At 26.7% G+C, this 24,862-nt stretch overlaps 2 protein-coding genes across 5 annotated transcripts; one reads left to right on the top strand and one right to left on the bottom strand.

Annotated features, from left to right (window-relative positions):
- Nucleotides 1-11,196: 11,196 nt before the first annotated feature.
- On the top strand, nucleotides 11,197-12,660 carry LOC124430375 (28S ribosomal protein S2, mitochondrial). The gene is made up of 3 exons (XM_046976844.1): nucleotides 11,197-11,616; nucleotides 11,734-11,829; nucleotides 11,950-12,660. Exons 1-3 carry the CDS (start codon nucleotides 11,580-11,582, stop codon nucleotides 12,606-12,608), a joined length of 792 nt encoding a protein of 263 aa, XP_046832800.1. The 5' UTR covers nucleotides 11,197-11,579; the 3' UTR covers nucleotides 12,609-12,660.
- LOC124430374 (dehydrogenase/reductase SDR family member 7) lies at nucleotides 12,647-16,065 on the bottom strand. Of its 4 annotated transcripts, none has more exons than XM_046976839.1 (8): nucleotides 15,936-16,065; nucleotides 14,324-14,481; nucleotides 14,064-14,216; nucleotides 13,802-13,908; nucleotides 13,419-13,658; nucleotides 13,209-13,331; nucleotides 12,951-13,117; nucleotides 12,647-12,831 (listed from the first exon to the last, which is right to left on the bottom strand). In XM_046976839.1, the coding sequence occupies exons 2-8, from the start codon at nucleotides 14,445-14,447 to the stop codon at nucleotides 12,762-12,764; spliced, it is 984 nt and encodes a 327-aa protein (XP_046832795.1). In that variant the 5' UTR covers nucleotides 14,448-14,481; nucleotides 15,936-16,065; the 3' UTR covers nucleotides 12,647-12,761. The 4 variants fall into 4 exon arrangements, with proteins under 4 accessions (XP_046832795.1, XP_046832798.1, XP_046832797.1 ...); XM_046976842.1 differs by having other exon boundaries at nucleotides 14,324-14,473; nucleotides 15,936-16,052; XM_046976841.1 differs by lacking the exon at nucleotides 15,936-16,065 and adding an exon at nucleotides 14,955-15,106.
- Between the last annotated feature and the right edge of the window lie 8,797 nt (nucleotides 16,066-24,862).

The raw sequence follows: 24,862 nt of genomic DNA on the forward strand, positions 1-24,862 counted from the left end.
TATTCTTTTATTTAAGCCCCTCTGATGACTGTATTATTTGCAATTAAGATGAATGGCTGTAAATATTATAATCAATATATTTCAATATATTTTCAAAAATTCTATTTAATAGGATAGACAAATAGGTATGTGTGCGTGTATATATGTACATATATATGTATATATGTGTATAGTGCATATATATTGCACTAATATTTTATTTTACATACAACTACATGCATGATATTATATATATTAGAAATATTGTGATATTATATACAAAAAATAATTTATTTGATTTATTTTAATATAGTTTCTTTTTTTGCATTCCCACGAGTACACATTAAAACATTAGCTTTTCAAATACAAAAACTTAGAAATTAATACTTTCCATAATTTTGTAATTATTTAAACAATATACACTATACTGAGAATACAATAAACTAATATTTAAACAATAGTATATCCGCTTAAACATTACAAATATTAATACACTTGAAAAATTTAAAATAATTTTACTTTAAAATTCCAATACTTGAAAATTTTAATCTCGATATTGTTGGCCTTGCGATATATAAACATAAGCAGTCCTTCTATTAACTTTGATAAATATCGAGTTAGTTCTCTCTTGTACTCTGACGTGTGCATACCTAATTTATCTCTTTTTAAACGCGAGAACTTATAAATTAATACTTTCGTTAATTTTATAATTATTTAAACAATATATATTGTACACAGAGTACAATAAAGTAATACTTAAACAATAATACATTCGTTTAAACATTACAAAGATCGATACGCGCGAAAAACTAAATAATTTCAATTTAAAGTTCCAATACTTAAAAATTCTAATCTCGGTGTTATTGTGCTTACGTAATATAAACATAAACGGACCTTCTATTATCTTTTTCAATTACCGAGTTAGTTCTATCTTGCAATCCGACGTGTGCACATCGTGATTTTTCTTTTCTAAACGTGAAAACTTATAAATTAATACTTTCGCTAATTTTATAATTATTTAAACAATAATACATGTACGCGGGATAGAATAAAGTAATATTTAAACAATAGTACATTTATTTAAACTTTAAAAAGACGAAAACTCGGGTGGGACTTAGAAAAATTTAAATTTAATATTTCGATACTTAACAATTTTTATTTCGAGATAGTTGGCCTTGTGTAACATAAACATAAACGTACTTTTCTTTAACTTTGACTGTTTACGAGTTAGTTCTCTTTTGCATTCCGACGTGTGCAGATCTACTCTTTCTACTATTAAACGTGAAAACATATAAATTAATACTTTCGTTAATTTTATAATTATTTAAACAATATACATTGTACACGGATTATAATAAATTAACATTTAAACAATAGTATATTCATTTAAACATTACAAATATCAATACGCGTGAAAAATAAAATAATTTTAACTTAAAATTCCGATACTTAAAGATTCTAATCTCGGTGTGGTTGGCCTTGCGAGATATAAACATAAACGGTCCTTCTATTAACTTTGACAATTACCGAGTTAATCCTCTCTTGTACTCCGACGTGTGCACACCTAATCTCACTCTTTTTAAGCGCGAGAACTTATAAATTAATACTTTCGCTAATTTTATAATTATTTAAACAATCTTACATGTACGCGGGATAGAATAAAGTAATATTTAAACAATAGTACATTTATTTAAACATTAAAAAGACGGAAACTCGCGTGGGACTTAGAAAAATTTAAATTTAATATTTCGATACTTAACAATCTTTATTTCCAGATAGTTGGCCTTGTGTAACATAAACATAAACACATTTTCCCTTAACTTCCTCTGTTTCCAAGTTAGATCTCTCTTGCACTCCGACGTGTGCACATCATAATTTTGCTTTTCTAAACGCGATAACTTATAAAATTAATACTTTCGTTATACTGTAATTATTTAAACAATATACCTTGTACACGGAGCACAATAATATAATATTTAAACAATAGTAGATTCATTTAAACAATATAAAGAAAGAAACGCGCGAGAAATTAAAAATAATTTTGAAATAAAATTCCAATACTTAAAAATATTAAATTCTCGGTTGTTGGCCTTCTGCAATATAAACATAAACGTTCCTTTGATTAACTTTGGCAATATGTGAGTTAGTTTACTTCTGCACTTCGACCAGTGCACATCGTACTCTCTATTTCTAATCGTGAAAACTTATAAATTAATAATTTCGGTAATTTTATAATTATTTAAACAATATTTAACGTAGACAGAGCACAATAAAATAATATTTAAACAATAGTACATTCATTTAAACATTATAAAGGAAGAAACGCGCGAGAAACTAAAAATAATTTTGAAATAAAATTCCAATACTTAAAAATATTAAATTCTCGGTTGTTGGCCTTCTGCAATATAAACATAAACGTTCCTTTGATTAACTTTGGCAATATGTGAGTTAGTTTACTTCAGCACTTCGACCAGTGCACATCGTAATCACTATTTCCAATCGCGAAAACTTATAAATTAATAATTTCGGTAATTTTATAATTATTTAAACAATATTTAACGTAGACAGAGCACAATAAAATAATATTTAAACAATAGTACATTCATTTAAACATTATAAAGGAAGAAACGCGCGAGAAACTAAAAATAATTTTGAAATAAAAATCCAATACTTAAAAATTTTTAATTCTCGGTTTTTGGCCTTCTGCAATATAAACATAAACGTTTCTTTGATTAACTTTGGCGATACGTGAGTTAGTTTACTTCTGCACTTCGACCAATGCACATCGTACTCACTATTTCTAATCGCGAAAACTTATAAATTAATAATTTCGGTAATTTTATAATTATTTGAACAATATTTAACATACACGGAGCACAATAAAACAATTTTTAAACAATAGTAGATTCATTTAAACATTATAAAGAAAGAAACGCGCGAGAAACTAAAAATAATTTTGAAATAAAATTCCAATATTTAAAAATTTTAAATTCTCGTTTGTTGGCCTTCTGCAATATAAAGATAAACGTTCCTTTGATTAACTTTGGCGATACGTGAGTTAGTTTACTTCTGCACTTCGACCAGTGCACATCGTACTCTCTATTTCTAATCGCGAAAACTTATAAATTAATAATTTCGGTAATTTTATAATTATTTGAACAATATTTAACGTAGACGGAGCACAATAAAATAATATTTAAACAATAGTACATTCATTTAAACATTATAAAGGAAGAAACGCGCGAGAAACTAAAAATAATTTTGAAATAAAATTCCAATACTTAAAAATATTAAATTCTCGGTTGTTGGCCTTCTGCAATATAAACATAAACGTTCCTTTGATTAACTTTAGCGATACGTGAGTTAATTTACTTCTGCACTTCGACCAGTGCACATCGTACTCACTATTTCTAATCGCGAAAACTTATAAATTAATAATTTCGGTAATTTTATAATTATTTGAACAATATTTAACGTAGACGGAGCACAATAAAATAATATTTAAACAATAGTACATTCATTTAAACATTATAAAGGAAGAAACGCGCGAGAAACTAAAAATAATTTTGAAATAAAATTCCAATACTTAAAAATATTAAATTCTCGGTTGTTGGCCTTCTGCAATATAAACATAAACGTTCCTTTGATTAACTTTAGCGATACGTGAGTTAGTTTACTTCTGCACTTCGACCAGTGCACATCGTACTCACTATTTCTAATCGCGAAAACTTATAAATTAATAATTTCGGTAATTTTATAATTATTTGAACAATATTTAACGTAGACGGAGCACAATAAAATAATATTTAAACAATAGTACATTCATTTAAACATTATAAAGGAAGAAACGCGCGAGAAACTAAAAATAATTTTGAAATAAAATTCCAATACTTAAAAATATTAAATTCTTGGTTGTTGGCCTTCTGCAATATAAACATAAACGTTCCTTTGATTAACTTTGGCGATACGTGAGTTAGTTTACTTCTGCACTTCGACCAGTGCACATCGTACTCACTATTTCTAATCGCGAAAACTTATAAATTAATAATTTCGGTAATTTTATAATTATTTGAACAATATTTAACGTAGACGGAGCACAATAAAATAATATTTAAACAATAGTACATTCATTTAAACATTATAAAGGAAGAAACGCGCGAGAAACTAAAAATAATTTTGAAATAAAATTCCAATACTTAAAAATATTAAATTCTTGGTTGTTGGCCTTCTGCAATATAAACATAAACGTTCCTTTGATTAACTTTGGCGATACGTGAGTTAGTTTACTTCTGCACTTCGACCAGTGCACATCGTACTCACTATTTCTAATCGCGAATACTTCTAAATTAATAATTTCGGTAATTTTATACTTATTTTAACAATATTTAACGTAGACGGAGCACAATAAAATAATTTTTAAACAATAGTACATTCATTTAAACATTATAAAGGAAGAAACGCGCGTGGATCTTAGAATAATTTTAATTTGAAGTTTCGATACTTAAAAATTTTCATCGCGTATTTTTTTTTTATTAACATATACGATAAATTTATGGACTTGGACGATATCAAATAAGTTCTCCTTTGGCCTTTGACGAGTAAACATCGAAAGTATCTCAGGATATCTTTGCTGATATTATCAGCTATTATTTAAGGTAAATATATTTTTATATTGCACGTTTCTTCAATAACTTATATATTTATTCTTATTATAACAGTGATAGTAATAATTTTGTTTTTATTTTTTTGTTTCAGAACATCATTGCAATCGCGCATGAAACAATGATTTAATCGAATATTTTCGGTATCGCTTAAATAAGAATATCGCGATGTAGAAGCAGTGTTTGTTCGTTCGGGTTCCGCGATTTAAACAACAAGTATATTTGCATCGATTGCGTGCAATGCAATCGTTAGAATCAGTGTTTATTCAGCAAAACGTTTTACTTTTTTATCAGTCACATAGACTGTGTTTACAAAGGACAGTATAGTTTCGCGAAGTAAATTCAGTGACCGTTCGTCGAAAATTATTTATCGCGTAATAGAATCAGTGCATCATTGAAGAGGATTTTGATCAACTTCGATGCCGATCTACCTAATCAACAATTTTGATTAAATCGCGAACGAGTGTTTTGGAGCCATCGCAGAACTTCTTAAGTTGTGAGTGAATTTTTAAGTCCCTCCGATCACTCAATCATGTCGAGGACGAAAGGTCCGAATTGGCACTGGTGATTGGTTGTAATTAATTAGTAAATGAGCATTGAGTGACCACGAGTAAATTTTTTCGGAGATTTATTCGTGAATGGTTTTTTATTTTTTGATTTATTTATTAGATTAGGATAGGGTCTTCTTGTTCAGACGCGTTTATAATTATTTCAAATTTTGAATATATCCATTTTTAAATATTTTGCTCGCCCGGAAATATCAAAGAATCGTTATTCATGGGTTTTAATAAAGAATGAACAAGAAGATATTCGCGATGGATAGTCTCTTGATTACAAACGATACCGTGCATGATTTCTTTATAATAATTAAAACTATCGTTTGTAAGAATAGAGCGTTCAAGGAATTTCTTTATATTTTTAAATAATAACGAATTAAATATTTAATCAATTTGAATTAATAAAAGAAAAGTCTCGATAGAGTCATTGCTTTTGAAAGAAAAATGTCGAGTAGAATAATTGCTAAAAAATAAAGAGACTTATAGAGTCATAGTCCGTAGGCCTAGATGATAAATTAATTAATTTTTAGCTCAGGATTTTCAGCGATTAATATATTAATTTCAATTTTTTACGTTTAGCCAATAGATGTCTTTCGAAAATATAATAATCAATTTCTGATTTAATAATAATAAATATTTTTTTCAGGTAAATTAGGATTGTGTAAGGATTTTATCTTTCATATCTTAAAATTTGAAATCAAATTTTGTCGTTACAGTTTTAGAGTGATAATCAATTAGGTTGAAGCACGAAGCAAAGAAGAGTTTATATAACGAAGAGGCCCCCACAACATGTGGCTCAAGAGGGCAACTATTAGGCTATTAAGTTATTTTCGAAGGTTCACTAAAAACTTTCGAGAATGACTTTTAGTCGTACTTTAATTTTACCATGTTGTCACTCAAAATGCTCTTATGGTGATGGGTGTAGGGGTGTAGGGGTGTAGATTTAAAAAATTAAGATAAAGTAACATTCCGTAAATAACATTCCGACATTGCCACGCGTACGCAAATACGATTATTTCATATTTTATACATTTTTAATATTACATTCGAGACATAAATTTTACATATTTTCTCTTTTTTAAAATTCATTTAAATTCATAATTCTAGTTAATTAAAATCAAATTTTACGTTAAATTGTGTACATTTTTTCTTTTCTAAAGTTCAATTAAATTCATAATTTTATTTTAATATAAACGAGTTCTATATTAAAATCATATATCTATAAAATGTAAAAATAATATAATATTTCTTTCAGGGAGAATGATATTCCTTTAGATCAGTTTTCAGAATATTTCATTTTTTATTTTAATTAATCTTTTATTTTTCTTAAGTTTAATTAAATAAAATTTCAAAATTTTATTGTTCGCATAATTAATATACATATATACATATTCTTATTTCTTTCCTTATTTCTTTTCAGCTAGGGAGCCAGGTCGTGAGATCGCAAACAAGGAATAATTAATAAAGAAGATTATCTTAACATTTAAACAATGTAGGATACATGTAAAATATAATTAATTAATATTTAAACAATAAGATATTCTTAGAAACGTTATAGAAAACATGTACATGTATTATCATATATTATCGATTAATAAATATAATATTTCTTTCACAGAGAATAATATTTATTTATATCTGTGTTCAGAATATTTCATTTCTTTTTAATTAATCTTTTATATTTCTTAGGTATAATCAAATTAAATTCAGCATTTTATCGTTCGTATAATTACTGTCATTTCTATTTTTTCTTATTTACTGTCATTAATTATCTTCTATATATATCTCGGGTGGGACCCATGGGAGGGGCCCATGGGTGTGGGCCTCTGTGCGGGTTGCTTTCTCAGCATCTTATTGAGTTGCTTCTCTTTTCTTCTCTTTTTGGGGCTCTCTTTTCTATTTCATATTTTTCATTCTTATATACTATTAATAATTATGATTTATTAGACTCGGGTGGGACCCATGGGATGGGGACATGGGTGTGGGCCTCTGTGCGGGTTGCTGTTTCAGCATCGTGTAGAGCTGCTTCTATTTTCTTATCTTTCTGCAGCTTTCTTTTCTATCTCATATTTTTCTTCTTTAATTATGTTTTTAATTATATTATTAATATGTTATTTCTTTTCATTATGTTTTTTCAGATTTTTATTGTGTTATTTCTTTTTAATTATGTTTTTATGTTTTTAGGTTTGTTATTAATATATTCTTATTAATTTTAATTTTTAAGCATTAGGTAGGATCCATGAGATGAAGCGGACTGTTGTTTCAGCAGCATGCAGAGCTACTTCTATTTTCTTATCTTTCAGCAGCTCCCTTTTATTACTCATATTTCACTTCTTTAATTATGTTTTTAATTATGTTTTTTATTATGGTTCTAATTATGGTATTAATATATTTTTATTAATTATGATTAATGTTTTAAGTAGGCAACTCTCATGTCTGGAGCTCTCTTATCTATTTATATATATTTATTTTCTATTTATATTCTATGTACACATTATCTTGTATTTTCTTTCTTTTTTCTTTCTCTTGCTTTCTCCATATCTTTTTCTTTTCCAGGATAGATTACCGAGGGATAGGATTATCTGCGGCCGGATGATACATCGCATGGCAGGATTCATCATCGATTTTTACGCGAGAATACGGGCAGGATAGGAGAACACTCTCACGCGTGTCGACAAGCACAGGTGTGGGTGTTCACGGGCGCGATTAAACTTCGTTTGATTGTTCGTATCGTAAACGCGAATTTAGAGTAGAGTCACCGTTTTTCTAAAACTCACGTGAATGTACGCGGTCGCGATTTAAAAGTCCTACCGGGGACTTCGTTTATATTTGCTCGAATATTCGATTAGATTACCTCGCGAACGCGTTTTTTTACAGTAGAGTCACCGTTTCCGAACACTTGCGTGGGTGTCCGGGCGCGATTAAAAGTCCTACCATGGACTTCGTTTTAGTGTTGAAATTCGGGGTGCGCGAACGGTTTACCTTGTAGTGCTGTACATAGTTGGCTGATATTATGATCATCCTCATATTTGGTAGCGGGGCGGAAATCCCGACAAATATCATGGAGAGTCTAAATACCGGTTAACATATGTCACTTTGGATTTCAACTTAGAGTCACCGTTTTTCTAACACTCACGTGAGTGTTCGCATGCGCGATTAAAAGTCCTACCGGGGACTTCGTTTTGTTTACTCGAATATTCGATTAGTTTACCTAGAGTAGAGTCACCGTTTTCCGAACATTTGCGTGGGTGTCCGGGCGCGATTAAAAGTCCTATCATGGACTTCGTTTTAGTGTTGAAATTCGGGGTCCACTTCGGATTTCAACTTAGAGTCACCGTTATTCTAACACTCACGTAAATGTTCGCGTACGCGATTGAAAGTCCTACCGGGGACTTCGATTTATTTCTTCGACATTTCGATTAGATTACTTCGCGAATTTGGATAGAACAGTAGAATCTACGTAATTATAACACACGTGAGTGTCGCGAACGCGATTAATGCGCTTTGATTGTTCGAAATTCGGAAGCACGTATTCAGATGTGCCTAATAATCCATTATGCCTGAGGCGAGGGTGTTGAACGGTAAAGCTCTCTGTAAGTGGGGTCTCTGTAGCTGAGGCTATATACCTCCTGTTAGCTAAGTCGCCCTAAATATCCGAAGCGGAAGGCATAAGGGATCGGTATCGCGGAACGCGGATTTTAGAGTAAAGTAGAGTCAACGTTAGCTCGTGGGTCTCCACATGCAGCAACTTCCACGTAGTGAGACCTGGGTCGGTATTACTTGCATACTCTAATTATAAATTCTTTAACGCAAGTACTACTGAGCGAATAGCTGCATATTGTGTGACTTTTCTAATATCTTTACAAACTAATTCAAACTTACTAAAAATTAACATATATTCATTTTATATCGTTAATAATACTTCAAAAGAAGAAATGAAACAGAAATATATTGTACAATAATTTCTTACAGAAACGATAAAGATAAATTTATCTTTTATGTCCGCTGTCATTTCTGTTTATTCTAATTTACACTCACTAAAAATCTTCTACATATCTCGGGTGGGACCCATGGGAGGGGCTCATGGGTGAGGGCTTCTGTGCGGGTTGCTGTCTCAGCATCATATAGAACTGTTTCTCTTGTCTTATCTTTTTGGGGCTCTCTAATCTTCTCTTTCTGGGGCTTTCTTTTCTTTCTCCGGCTCTCGTTTCTATCTCATATTTTTCATTTCTAATTATGTTTTCAATTATGTTATTAATATGTTATTTCCTTTTAATTATGTATTCTTAATATTTATTTATGTTGTTTCTTTTTTGTTATGTATTTAATTATGTGTTTAATTATGTGTTTATGTTTTTAATTACGTTTTTAATCTATTTTTATTAATTATGATTTATTAGCTTTAGATAGGACTCATGGGATGGTGCATGCTGCTTCTCTTTTCGTTTCTTTTCCTAGCTCTCTTATCTAATTATATATATTTATTTTCTATTTGTATTTTATATATGTATACATATATTATTTTGTTTTATATATTTTTTTGTTCTTTTATTTCCTCTTTTTCTTTTTCTGTTACAGTATAGGTCATCGAGGGATAGGTTCATCAGCGGCCGAATGATTCGTCACCATGGTTGGATTCATCATCGATTTCTACGCGCGAATACGGGAAGGATAGGAAGAACATTGGCGCACGTGTCGGCGGGCACAGGCGTGGGTGTTCTCGGGCGCGAATATATTACGTTTGATTGTTCGAATCGAAAACGCGAATTGTAGAGTAGAATCATCGTTTTTCTAACACTCGCGTGGGTGTCCGGGCGCGATTAAAGGTCCTACCGTGGACTTCGTTTGATTTCTTCGAAATTTCGATGGGGGTACTTCGCGAATTTCGGCTTAATAGTAGAATCAACGTAATTATAACACACACGTGAGTGTCGTGACGCGATTAGTATTTCTAAGGAGTGCGCTTTGTTTGTTCGAAATTCGGAAAGCACGAATTCAGATGTGCTTAATAATTCGTTATGTCTGAAGCAGACGGTGCATATGGTGGAGCTATCTGTAAGAGGTGTGTAGTAGCTAAAGCTACGCATACCCTGTTAGTTAAGAAGCCATTGCATTGAAGCGGAAAGGTATAACGGATCGGTATCGCGGAACGCGGATTTTAGAGTAGAGTCACCGTTAGCCCGTGGGTCTCCACATGCAGCAACCTCCTCGTGGTGAGACCTGGATCGTTAATACTTGCAAAGTCTAATTGTAAATCTTATAATGCAAGTATTATCGAGCGAATGGCTGCATATTTATTAATTTAACGTAAACATTTATATTTGTATATAATACATTTCTAATCATTATGCTGCAGTAAATAGATAAATTAAATAGAAATTGATTTCTTAGATGGACGTTCAGTAAGCATTGATTTTTATTCGCGTTTTTATTTTATCTTATCGAAAACAATCTATTCGGTTACAAAGAAATCGAACTATTTTACAACTACAAGCACTAACTTTAAAATCAACAACTATTGTCCGCGATCAATAAATGAAAATTTATTAAATAATAATGATTAAATCAAGACGTAGCCTTAACATTTGCAATATTATGTATTATTTCAATAAAGAAATAAAAAATATTAAAGAGATATAAATTCAATTCTTATTATGAGCTATATTAAATAAATGAAGGAAAGCAAACGATCAGAATTGCATTCGATATAGTGTACAAATTACATGCGTATCTATATATCGATACTATATATTGAGTTGGCAACTAAATGATTGCGGAAAGTCTAAAGTCCATCTATCGACAAAATTCGCAATCACTTAGTTGCCAACCCAATAGAACTAAATAAAGGGCATTAACTTTGAAATTATAATATTTGTTATAATTTAATTAATTATTATTCGATATTATATTATTTTAATTATTATATTATAATTTCAATTATTTTATTATATTATTTTATTTTTCTCTGTTTCTTAATATTCTTTTCTAGATGCACGGTTGCGACAATATTCTATGCTTTCTCTTGTAGTTCATAGCTGTCGCTAAAGTCACATAGGTAATGTACAGAAAAGAAAGAAACGAAAAAAATTGAATAAAGAAAGGAAAAACTGTTCTTTTGTCACTTTCTCTTTTGATTTTTGTAAATAATCTTTTGAATAATAATTTATTCTTAAAGTAATTTATGTATAATAATATCTCGAGTAAATTGATTGTCAGCGATGGTAACGCACCTATGAATGAAAAAGTTTAGTAAAAATTTTCTCTACGTGCGTTTAACGCTCTTGACATGAAGTGAATTTGAGTGATTAAAAGTGAATATTAGCAAAAGTTATAGGTTAAGAACAATAAATATTTCAATAAAAATTTAACAATTTTATATACAATGGCTAGAATTGCGATACAAAATTATTTGCGAAAATGTAATTATATTTTGTATATATATTTTTATATACATATATGTAAATTTAATTTTATAAAATGATAATAATAAAAATCATTGAAATAATATTTTACTTTTGTAAATTGTTAATATATAGTTCTTCGAGAACGAAATTCTGTAAGAGCATTTGGATCGAATGTTTATCAAAAAACAATGTCAACACAAGTTTCGGTTGAACAAAAAGAAGTAAATGGTATGTTTTATATATATATATATATATATATATATATATATGTTTTTTATAGTTGTTTGTTTATTAACTATTGTATGTATTATTTATTATTTGTACATTAAAATAAATTTTATCTTTCAGATAATAGCAAACATTCTATTAATCCTATGGAACATCCAGACTTTTTTCAAGTACATAACCTTTTTACAATTAAAGATTTATTTAATGGAATGGTACATTATGGTCACAAGGAAGGTACATTGCATGAAAATATGCGTTCATTTATATTTGGTTCAAGATTAGGACATTTGATAATAGATCTGAACCAAACGGCTGAACTTTTACGACAAGCATTGAATTTTACTGCTCATATCGCACTTCATGGTGGATTAATTTTATTTATTTCCAAGAATCCTTCAAGCACTTGTATAATTGAAAAAACTGCTTTGAATTGCCAAGAATATGCGTTAACTAGAAGCTGGAAGTCTGGAATATTTACGGATTCTGTTAAAATATTTCGTTTGGAAACAAGATTACCTGATCTGTGTATATTTATTCACACACTTGACAATGTTGTTACTCCACATCCTGCGATTATTGAAGCAGCAAAAATGTGCATACCTACTGTTGGCATTGTTGATACAAATTGTAATCCTAATCTTATAACATATCCTGTTCCTGGCAATGATGATACACCATGTGCCATTGAACTTTATTGTAATCTTTTCTGCGAGGCAATATTGCGCGGCAAAAATGCTAGAAAGCTTATGTTAAAAAAATTAGAATCTGTTAAAAAGTAATTTTAAATATGTTATGTATAAACATGTAAAATATAATGTCTCTTTTAATATATATTTTATTTATTACATAATATCATATTTTACATAATATAATCCTTTTATTATTTTTATGAACATAATATATATTGTATAATTAAAAAATACAAACAATCGTTATAATTTATTCGCATTTTTGGCATCTCGTAGCTTCTTTAAATATTGTTTACCCATGAACTTTATAAACCTTAAATTTAAATCATCATTTTATTTATAAAATTAAATTAAATTCTTCAAAAATTTTTCACAAAACTATTTATCTAATAAAATAATTTAAATTAAGATTGTACTATTTCTGTTACATACCATTTACCTATATTTGGAAAATATTTTATTAAATATGCCACAAATAATATAGATGGTTGTGAAATCCATGCCTCAGAAACTTCGTTTGCGATTGCAATTGCTGATAAATTAGCGCAACGTTCTACGCTAACCTTATTACTGGCTTTATCTGTTTCTATTCCAAATTTCTGGAAAATGATAAAATGACATTATTATTGTTATTATTATTATTATTATTATTATTATTATTATTATTATACAGAAAAATAATCAGATTACCTCTCCTGATTTTTCTGTGAAAGCTTCTGCTAGAAAGTTTGTTTGAATTGGTCCAGGACATATTATAGTGACAGAAGGAAAACTTTTGCCATATTTTTCTACACGATAGGAATCAAAATAACCCTAAAAAAGAAAATGATTGGGATATAGAAATAAATAATGTAAATACAAAATAAATCTCTTAATCTCTTATTTTCAAAAAATACTAACATGCAATGCGTATTTGCTACCAGTATAACTTGCTGAATAAGGAGCTGGAAAAATTCCACTTAAACTAGATATAACTATAATCTGACCGAGATTATTTTGTAAGAAATATTTCATTGCTATACGAGATAATGATAAGTATGAAAACACATTCAATTCAAATATTTCTCTATCCACACTTAACTCAATATTTTCCCAATGTGCTCTTTGACTTCGTCCTGCATTATTAACCAATATATCAAGCTGAAAATAAGATCATTGCAATTATAAATTACCAATCGCTTTTAAAAATTCTATATATCTAATATCATCTTAAATAACATTATAAGTATTATAATGAATAATATTATTATATAGAAATAAGATATAATAAAGGTCTTTTATACCTTGCCAAATTTTTTAATAACTGTATCAAATGCTTCCTGATGTAAGTTCATATTACAAACATCTAATGCAAGTACTAGCACATCATCGTCTTTCAAGTCAGCATTTTCTATGAGAAAAGTTCTATAGTATCTTTCTTTTATTTTTCATTTATTTTTTTATATTTTTTAAAAATGTGTTTTATATTTTTTAAATATATGCTTACTATATAAACATTTTTCTAATATTTCCATAATATTTCAAAGAGAATAAAAAAATGTTTACCTTCTAAACAAGCTTTCTTAACATTTTGTAATAGTGATTCTCTTCTAGCAGATAATATTAATTTACATCCAGCTTTTGCTAATACGTATGCTAAGTGTTCTCCAATTCCACTGGAAGCACCAGTTATCCAGACAACTTTACCTTTCAATGTATCTACAAAATCAAAAATAATATGATGATATGATTTTTATCAATATTCAACGACATATAATGACAATATTATATAAATTATTTATATTTATATATTTATTGATACTTACCAATAGATTTTCCAAATTTAGTTAATAAAGCAAGTTCTATATTACAATCCATACACCAAGGATAAATGAAAATGGCAAGAATATAACAAACATAGATCAGCCCAATAAATGTTAAAAGATCCATATCTTTTCGGATAAGTAAAAACAATTCTAAAAAACTTTATAAATAATAATTACCGATTCATTCACTAAGAATATAAACGAACATTAACATGTGCCAGCATTGATAAAAATAAGATTTGACTGATAAAATCAAACTATTATCATAAAGTGGATTTCTTATCACATCTTTTATATTACATTATTATTATATATATATATTATATTAATATTATATAATAATAATAATAATAATATATATATATATATATATATATATATATATATTATTATATAATATTATATAATATTATTATATAATAATACTAATAATAATATATATATATATATTATTATTATTATTAGAGAAAATTATTCTGAGTATATGCTAGAATAAAAGCACATATTATTATTTAAATGGTTTCATTATCTACCTCACAAACAATATTATAACTTCATGAATATATATTTTTTTTAACTGCGTATAAAATTTTTCCGGTTTAACATGATAATAAAGAAAAATAATGCATACCTTATCTATTTCCCTATGATCACACAACTTTCACAATTATTATTTATTATATAAAAGGAAAAATAATTACTGTTATATCATATTACAATTAATGATATTTTATGGATATAACAATTTATACAAAAATAATTAACAAATTAGACTTTAAAAGTTATTTTATAATGAAATATTCGATAGTTCGTCCTATTTAATATAATTATTCCCGTATGATATTTACAAATGTTCGAAAAGAAAAAAAAAATTTCCTTAAGGCTACTACTCAATGTATTTGCGAATGTTACAACCAATCTTTTAATTGCAATTCTCATTAAATTTTTAAATATCAAATAATCATTCGAAATATAATGAGATAAGGTCAGGTTGTAACTTATATTTATGATATAAATAGTGTCTAAAAAAAAAAAAAAAAAAAAAAAAAAAAACAAAAGAAAACAATTTTTACGAGTGATTTTCTGAGATGAAAAAAGTCTCCTTCCAATCATACAAACGTTCGATTTTTTAACTTCGAATAATTCATTGATCACTTAAAACGATAAAATATTGCAATACAAATAATTTATATAATATTTTTGCTCATTTTTATTTTAATTATTAAAACTCTTTTTGAATTTCTATCATAAAGAATCAACGTTATTCCAAAATTATCAAAATAAATGGAAGCGCGTAAAAGTTGTTTTGTGTCTGAAAAAATTTTGCAAAAAATTGTCTAGAAAATTTTGTTTCATAACATTTAAATAAATATATTTTTCCGTTATCTTGAATATTTTTTGTTGTTGTTCTTTTGGTTGTTTTTTTCTTTTTTTTTTTTTTTTTTTTTTTTTTTCAAAATATATAATAATTCTCGAAAGATCGTGTAAATATTTTATGTATAATAATTCATAATAATCATTTAATATTGCGCGAAGTAATTAAAAATGAATTGCTATTTAACATTATACAAATTAAAAAAAAAAACTTTGTATATTACAGTAAAATACTCACTTGTAAAAACTTGACTTGTAGATACCTGACTTGTAGTAACCTGACTTGTAATAACTTGTTTTTTAAAAACTTGTCTTGTAAAAGGCTGATTTATAAAGAGCTGACTTGATAATGAATAATGCAATGCATGGTAATTTTTGCTTGAAATTCATTTCATATTTGCAGTATGACATCATATCGCTAGTTAAAAATAAAAATGTAAAATATATATATATGTATATTTATGTATATGATATATATATATATGTATTATGAATTGTGTCATTATTTTGTTGACATCCGATTCAATGATACACTTGTACGAATAATTTATGTAATATTATACTAATTAAATTACGTTCTGAATTGTTTCCTTTCTTTTACTTTTTTCTCTTTTATCTTTGCATTCAGAAAATTAAGAATGTTTTTATTTCCTTATATTTCCTCTATTTTATTATTTTATTATATAGAAAACCGAGCTCTGATTTTCATAGTTTCCAATCTAATATTAAGATCAATCGTTTAATTATATTATTTAGTTAGTTAAATAGAATTTCTATTCGCTCATGATTCATCTGTCCCTAGAATATAGCCAAAGTTATTTTGGATATCTTTTACCAGGTGTGAAAACCCAACAGAGCCAAGATTTTCAATACAGCAAGTTGCTTAAAATGGGCGGTACTTTTAACTTTATGTTCTCCCAATTTTTGATATTTTATGTTTCTGGACAGAATTATAGAACCACGATGTACAACCTGAACAGAAAAAATCTTAGAAGAAGTCATCATTGATTTATGCATACATTTAAATCGGTCAAAGGGTCTTGATTGTGATTAAAAATAAAAACTTTTTAAAAACTTATTCGCTTGAATTTAATTTAATAAAGCGACATTACTTTCCGGTTCGCCTAATATATCACATATATTATAAAAAATAATAAACTATTACAACTAGTTATAATATATAATATTTAGATTTAAATATATTATATTTTATATAAAATATAATATATTTAAATCTAAGAAGAAGATATAACCATATTTCCAATAGCAATTTGTTTTGATTATTTTTCAAAGAAATAAGAATTATTTTTTATCAAATGTTTACTTCTACTAAGATACATAACTATCATTGAATAATATTAAAGATGATCAAATCTTTTGTTTATTCAATTTTATTTATATAAAATATAATATAATAAAATAGAATAAAATATCTATTCTATTTTATTTATATTTTAAGCTCGTATATGAAGATCATGATCAATATAAAAATAATATTAATTTAAGGAAAATTGTGATATTTTGTTCGAACTGATAAATCTACTTTTTTCATGTTCTCTTCATCATTTTCATGTTCTTTTCATCTTCTCATTCTTTCAGATTCCTTTTCAACATGTAATAAGCAACGATTTGATAGAAAACGAAAAAAATTATTAGAACGAACAGATTGAGCCAATATTGTTCATCTGTTATTGCCATTTCTTTTATTATTATTTTCGGTATACGAAATGGACAATATATATCATTAGGACAATCAACTTTCTCACGATTGTATCCGTAGATCGATTGATAACTGATTGGTAACTGAAGTAAGTAAAATAATAAAAGTATTTTGTTATGTAATTTAACATAATGAAACAACCCTCGAACAATAAATATATTGTTAAAATGATTGAACTTATGAAGATACCATTCACGGGAGTGAGCAAAGAACGGATAATCAATCCGAAGCTATTACCAATGATTGTTGTCAAGATAATTTATCTTGTCAAGATAATTTATCTTGCCTTCTAATTTTTTCTCCTATTTAAATCCCGTCAATATGTTCAATAACGTAGACTTCCTAGCTTCCGATGGACCTATTAGAGCTGACATCTCGTCGGATTTGAAATATCCATTGATCCCTTTAAGGATTTGTTTCTTTTGACCAAGAAATCCATTTGGAATTTCGTACACCACATCAGAAAACTCGATGTCTATCGATTTAGACATCGTTAGATTCAACCGCACTGATTTACTATACATTTTTGAATATTTGCTTTTCTTCTCTCTTTCTCTCTCTTTCTCTTTTCCCTTTTTCTTCGTTTTCTTACTATCTAATAGAGTTATATACACGTTAATTTAAAAAAAAAAATATTTTCTTCCAGAATGATTAGATATTATTAATGATTAGATACAGTGTTTTTCTTCTCAATAAAGTATCAGGATACCGAATGTTAATAGTTTATATTTCAGAATTCCATAGAATTCCGTATCCGTTGCCTTATAAAGTAATCTTCAACCAATTTTGGGAAAATTGACATCAAAAGTGCCCTAAAAATGTAATAAAAGTTTCGAATGAATATTTCGTTTCATTTGAATCGTTTTTTTTTTTTTTTTTTTTTTTTTTTTTTTTTTTTTTTTTTAAATAAAAAAATTCAAGATAACATTTGAAAAAAAAACTAGTACATGTGATGTGGTAAAAACAAAAACGAAGAAAAAAAGATGAGAAAAAAATATTGTATGTAAAATATCATCCTTTTATTTATTTTTCGTTTTGTCAAGTTATGAAATTTACGATATGCTTTTTTTGTTTCAGACCAAAACAAAATTGTTGTTAAGAATTTTAGAATTAGTAGTACTTATAATAGTACTAAGTGCAATAGTAATGGTAGTTAAATTATAGTAATGTACTGGTAATTAAATTATCAATAAGTAATAATTGATAATTAAATAATTTAAAATTGAAATTGAGCACAGTTCTGGCTTGATATTATGCAATTGATTGATGTGCCATCTATATAGAATTCAATGAACTTTCATGGCTAACTGACCTACTGTCGATAAGTGATCGACCGATAAATATTATCGTTTAAAATAATTATTTTTTAAATACTTGCCTAAACTAGAAAAAGTATTCACCGTCGATACAAGTTTTATGATTATTAATTTATTTTACGTAATACAAATGTATTACGTAGAACAATTATATCAAAGAAATTTCTGTATGTAACCAGAATTTTTAAGATAATAATACTAAAAATTAAATAGATCTGCTAGACCAACGTAGTTCTATATAAAGAAATTTTAAAAATTGAAAAATTAAAAAATTAATAATTTAAAAAGAAACATTTGAACATAATAAAACATTATTTCTGATCTTACCTTTTAATTATTCACAGTATTACAAAGATCCAAAATGAATTTTACAAAAGATCCAAATGTGACGGTGACACCGTAATAAAGCAACGTATAATTTTTGTATATGTAAAAGTAAATAATTAAAATTAAAAGTTCACACCAACTGATAAAATTAATAATGATAATCTAAATAGTCACGTTATAGAAGAGTGATAAATTTATGATGTCTATTGATATCTATATTCATATTATTTTATATTAAAACATCGCAACTTATCATAAAACTGTCACTATTTTGCAATTTTATCAGCATAAAATTTTATATTATTTAATTTTCAAACATTTTTTTTTTTTTTTTTATAATCTTAACATCATACAAGAAACCAATAGTGCAAACTACAAAATCCATCATTCTGAAAAGACAGTTCCAATTTCATTTCTCATTTTCATACTAACATTAACCACGAGAAAAGAAGAAAAAAATAAATTTGACTTGTATCATACCTCTACATACGTATCTCCCCATTACTCCGACTTTAAATATTTCATTTAGGGGGAAAAAAAAAAGAAAAAAAAAGGATATATAGTGCAAGTGCAAAATGCATTTTGTATTGTTGCACTTTTGAAAAGAAGAAGAAAAAAATTCAATGTCGGTACTAAACTATTTCCTATTTTTTTCTTTTTTTTTTTCTTTTTTCTTTTTTTTCCTCTCCATATCAGTTACAAAAAAAAAAGGAAAAAGTAGATAACATATTGCATTAAAATTGTACAAGTCACTCAATTTAATACCATTTCTTTAACATAAATACATATTTATGAAGAGATTCACTCAAAGGTCTCGATGGCTCAGTGATTCTAAAACAAGCGAAGTCTGTATCCGGAAAGCGAAGGATCTGGGTTCGAGTCCCGGTTCAGAGAGAAGTAAAAAGGATTATTATATTATAATCCCCGGAAATGTGCCCCGGTTAAAATATTTTTCACGTGTTTATTATAAAGATAAAATAATATATTTCATTTGTAAAAGATTTATAATTTACTGCAATCAGTCGCGTGTTGATTAAAATTAGCTCGGAAGCATTTTTACGGGGTTCTCTCTGGATAGCTTAAATGGGAAAGTAAAAAGCATTCGCCCGGTAAAATTTTAATAAAGATATATAATTTAAATTATAAATTTTATATCTTAAGGACTTGCTTTAAAAAAGAAAGAGGGGGGACCCTCCTTAGCCACTTTCAAGACCTAATTTTTTGTTCTTTTTTTTTTTTTTTTTACGAATTCTCCATAACAATTACTCCGCTAACTGTTACATACGTTTATAATTTTAAATATATATGGCAATAATAAAAATATTCCCCATAAATGTGTGTGTGTGTGTGTGTGTGTATATGTGGGAATTTCTTCTTACCTTATGTATTTAAATGAATAAATTAACATGATAAACGATTAGTTATCTGATTTGATTTTTTTTTTTTTTTTTTTTTTTTTTTTTTTTTTTTATTTTTTTCGAACAAACAAAAATTTATTCCATTTCATCGTTATAATAATTACATCGCATTATATTATTTACGAATAATTTCTAACAAATAATTTCATCGAATTCGAAGTGTGACTAAAATGTAACAAAATAAAAACAAAATAAAAAAAAAAACAAAATAATTTGTAATCATGAATATATCGTTTAATAGTTTAAATATATCAACAATGTAAAAATATTCCCATAAATAAATAAATAAATATATATATATGTGTGTGTGTGTACATGTATATGGGAATTTTTTCTAATCTTTTCGAAAGTACATGTATCCCATTTAAATGAATAAATTAAAATGATAAACGATTAATTATCTGATTTGATTTTTTTTTTGTTTTTTTTTTTGTTTTTTCAAACAAATACAAAATTAATTCTATTCCATCATAAAAATAATCGTATTATATTAATTACGAATGTTCTGACGAATAGTCATATCGAAGTCGAATTGCGACTAAAATAACAAAACAAAACAAAACAAAACAAAACAAAACAAAACAAAACAAAACAAAACAAAACAAAACAAAACAAAAAGCTTATAATCACGAGCATCAAAGAAACAAAAAAAAAAAGAAAAGAAAAATATTAACAATTATCTTACTCATTAATCAATATAATTCAAAAAACAAATTTGACCTTCTTTTTTTTTCTCACCCTCTCTCTCTCTCTCTCTCTCTTTAATTTATCTCTATAAATGTAAATGTCAGACGTTTATTATACACAATGAGACACATGTATAGTAATAGTAGTATACAATCTAAGATGAACCATGTATATTACCTATATATTATATATAAACGCGAATGTATTTAAAGGACAATAATGGATAACAATTTCTTTATAACAATAATCTATTCACAACAATGATATGATAAAAGTAGTATATATATATATATATACATAAACATATACATATGCATATATATATATACATATCCATAGATAACAATTTTGTTCGGGGAAACAGTGTACAATTTTGGGTTACATAAATAACAACACGATGACTTTTACACAAAAAGCACGCGAACACTTCACTCGGTTATGCTCATTTTTGATTACTCTTTTTTTATTTTTTTTTTTTTTTTTTTTCTTTGCGCAGGGGTGGCAGGCTAATATATAATTTCTTTTGTGTATATATATATAATTTCTTTTTTTGTTTTTCTTACACGTATCCGTGCAAATTGCGCAATCACGTTACATACACATTATTATATTATTAGGCTCGGCTATAATTCGTAGACTTTTTTTTTTTTTTTATAAATTATTTTTTAATTATAATATAACACAACTATATCTTTATTTTCAACTTTGTTTTCGTTATTTTTCCTCTGTATGTGTATTTATGTATGTATATATATATATATATATATATATATATATGTGTGTGTGTGTGTGTCTATTTGTATGTGCATGTGTATATAAGGATCCTTTTTTTTTCTTCCTCTTTCAATACACGTTTATCTTCCTTTTCATCGACATATTGTATATATGTATATAATATAATAAATAAATATTAAATCATTCACTTTCATTCGTTAAATCAATTTCTCATTCATTAAAATCAATCACACAATAGTCACGTAATAAGTGAAAATCATCTGTGGCGAATGATTACGATGAGATCGACGAAATGTTTTTGCGAAGAACAAAAGGAAATGAAAAGAAAAAAAAAAAGAAAAAGAAAAAAAAGAAAAAAAAAGAAAGAAAAGAAGAGAGATATAGAAATAGCTTTGGTAGTTACACGGCTATATGTAAGAGAAGTGTGTTGTGTGTGTGTGTGTGTATGTGTGTGTGTGTTTGTGTGCGTAAATAAAAATAAAAATAAAAAGAAAAAGAAAAAAAGCTAATGTTTTTTTCGGAGATCGGATTAATATTTTCTTTTTTTTCTCTTTTTTTTTTCGATCGATAAGATTTACGTATCGAAGGACGTAACAAGCAAAAAAAAAAAAAAATTAAAAAGAAAGGATTACAAAAGTATATGCACGTATCGTTTTTATATGTATTTCGTTTCGTGGATCGATTGAAAAATATTAAATTAATTCGAAAGATGTATCTACTTTTTTCTTTTCCATTCCTTTTTTTTCCGCAATAGAAATGTGATTTTTACATCTACAGTGTATATATATATATATATATATTTCTTTTTTTTATTCTTTTTTTTTTTATTTTTATTTTCTAATTGGTCACAACGTACCGCTCCAGATTGTTTAAATGTTAACGCGTTAATTGCCAAAATGTTTTTACATATAGTACAATTAACAAAGATGACGATTACGTTTATTTCATTTTACTTTACTCTATTTCTCTTTTTATTTTTATTTTTTTTCTTTTCTTTTCTTTTCTTTTTTCTTTTATTTTATTATTTTTTTGTTTTTTGTTTTTCTTTTGTAATTAACGACGAAGCATGGCATAAGCATTATTGTTATTATTATTATTATTATTATTATTATTATTATTATTATTATTATTATTATTATTATTATTATTATTACTATTGTTATTATTATTATTATTATTATATTTGTTGATCGATAAAATTCAATTCGCTAAATTAAAAATTGACTATCACAATTATGTATATGTATATATCTACGTATATATTGAAAATGTTTGAAAATTTTCTAACGAAAATTTTATATTATATTCCTTCTAAGCCCATCATCATTTTCTTTTATATTTGTATAAAAAAATGTTTACTACATATGTGTATACGTGCAGTACATGTACTTTCGTATTCTTTTTTCTTTTCTTTTTGTTTATAATCTATCATTTGGTTGTTTTGTTCTTATTCTTTTCATTTTTGTTTTTTTCTTTTGCTTCTTTTTTTTTTTTTTTTTTCTTTTGTTTTTCTTCTGCTCACTTTCTTATCGCAATACTTATCCTGCAAGAACATGAACATTCTTACAGACTTTCTTGATATGCAAAGATCGTTCTAATGGTACGTGCGAATCGAGAAATCGAATAAATGCAATAATATAGCAGCGATCAAATTAGATTCGAATTAAAGATTTATACGATCAGACGGATAGATGCAATTTATAAGTTAATAGTATAATTCTTTGCCTATACAAAAGAGAAAAAAAAAAAAAAAGGAAGAAGAAAAAAAAAAAGAAGAAAGTCCCTTTAATTATAATAAACCGGTCTATTATAAAATAATGAGAAAGCAAGATAAAAAATAAAAAAAGAAAGAAAGAAAAAAAAAAGAAAGAATTTAATATATAGCACCGCGTCTATATTATTTATTATACTTCATATAATTTTTATATCCATGCTTCATATATGCAAATCTATAACATAGACAATTTCTAATCAAAGAATATGTGTGTGTATGTGTGTATATATATATTATATATATAAAGGAATACACACACACACACACACATACATACATATATATATAGAGAGAGATAATAATCCAATGAGATTGCACGCCTAATCGAACAATTGAAGATAAAGAAACTAAACGAAAATATTGCATTAACAAAATTTTAGCAGTCATAACAAAAAAAAAAAAAGCGAAAAAAAAAAGAAAAAGAAAGAAAAGAAGAAAAACAGAAAGAGAAGAAAAAAAAGAAAAGAAAAGAAATTAATTAATATATTTTTCATATATATTGAATTCAATATGAGAACTAATATGTATGATGGCGAGGGAATGGAGTATGATTATAAAACGCGTGGTAAAATTTTCATGCAATGAACAAAAAAATCACGATTTGCTTGTAAATATATATATACATGCATATATATATATATATATATATATAAATATATATATACATACACACATATTTATTTATATATATATATATGTGTGTGTGTGTACATATAATATTATATCATAGCTCGAAGGAAAAGTGGTGCCTGCCACTTGGAATCTTTGTACAGATAAAAAAGAAAAAAGAAACAAAAAGAAGGAGGAAAAAGAAAAGAAAGAAATATCTCATCTTGCAGATGATGCATTGTTTTCATGCATCGTGTAAACGCATTCTCTCTGACTCTCTCACTCTCTCTCTCTCTCTCTCTCTCTCTCTCTCTCTCATTCTTAATACATAACTTTCCTGTTCGTTCGTTTGTTTGTATTTTCTTTTATTATTATTATTATTTTTTCGAAATGAGGAATTAACTCAAAACTAAACACGGATGCAGGTACTCTAAGATTTAAATCTTGTATCGTTTTATATTACGACGATACAGATCGATCACAAAGGAAAAAAAAAAAAAAAAAAAAAAAGAAAAGAAAAAAAAGGAAAAAAAAAAAGAAACAAAAATAATAGTTAATAATTAATAATAATGATAATAA

Source organism: Vespa crabro, chromosome 18 (genome assembly GCF_910589235.1).
Source record: "Vespa crabro chromosome 18, iyVesCrab1.2, whole genome shotgun sequence".
Classification (NCBI taxonomy): Eukaryota; Metazoa; Arthropoda; class Insecta; order Hymenoptera; family Vespidae; genus Vespa; species Vespa crabro.

What these genes read in the sequence shown, in the direction of transcription:
- LOC124430375 (XM_046976844.1), top strand. Translation starts at nt 11,580, where the DNA reads ATGGCTAGAATTGCGATACAAAATTATTTGCGAAAAT. An exon ending in ACAAAATTATTTGCGAAAAT is followed by an intron (nt 11,617 to 11,733) that starts GTAATTATATTT and finishes GTTAATATATAG; the next exon opens with TTCTTCGAGAACGAAATTCT. An exon ending in TGAACAAAAAGAAGTAAATG is followed by an intron (nt 11,830 to 11,949) that starts GTATGTTTTATA and finishes TTTATCTTTCAG; the next exon opens with ATAATAGCAAACATTCTATT.
- LOC124430374 (XM_046976839.1), bottom strand. Translation starts at nt 14,447, where the DNA reads ATGGATCTTTTAACATTTATTGGGCTGATCTATGTTTGTTATATTCTT. An exon ending in TTATTAAAAAATTTGGCAAG is followed by an intron (nt 13,659 to 13,801) that starts GTATAAAAGACC and finishes TCTTATTTTCAG; the next exon opens with CTTGATATATTGGTTAATAA. An exon ending in TCACAGAAAAATCAGGAGAG is followed by an intron (nt 13,118 to 13,208) that starts GTAATCTGATTA and finishes ATCATTTTCCAG; the next exon opens with AAATTTGGAATAGAAACAGA.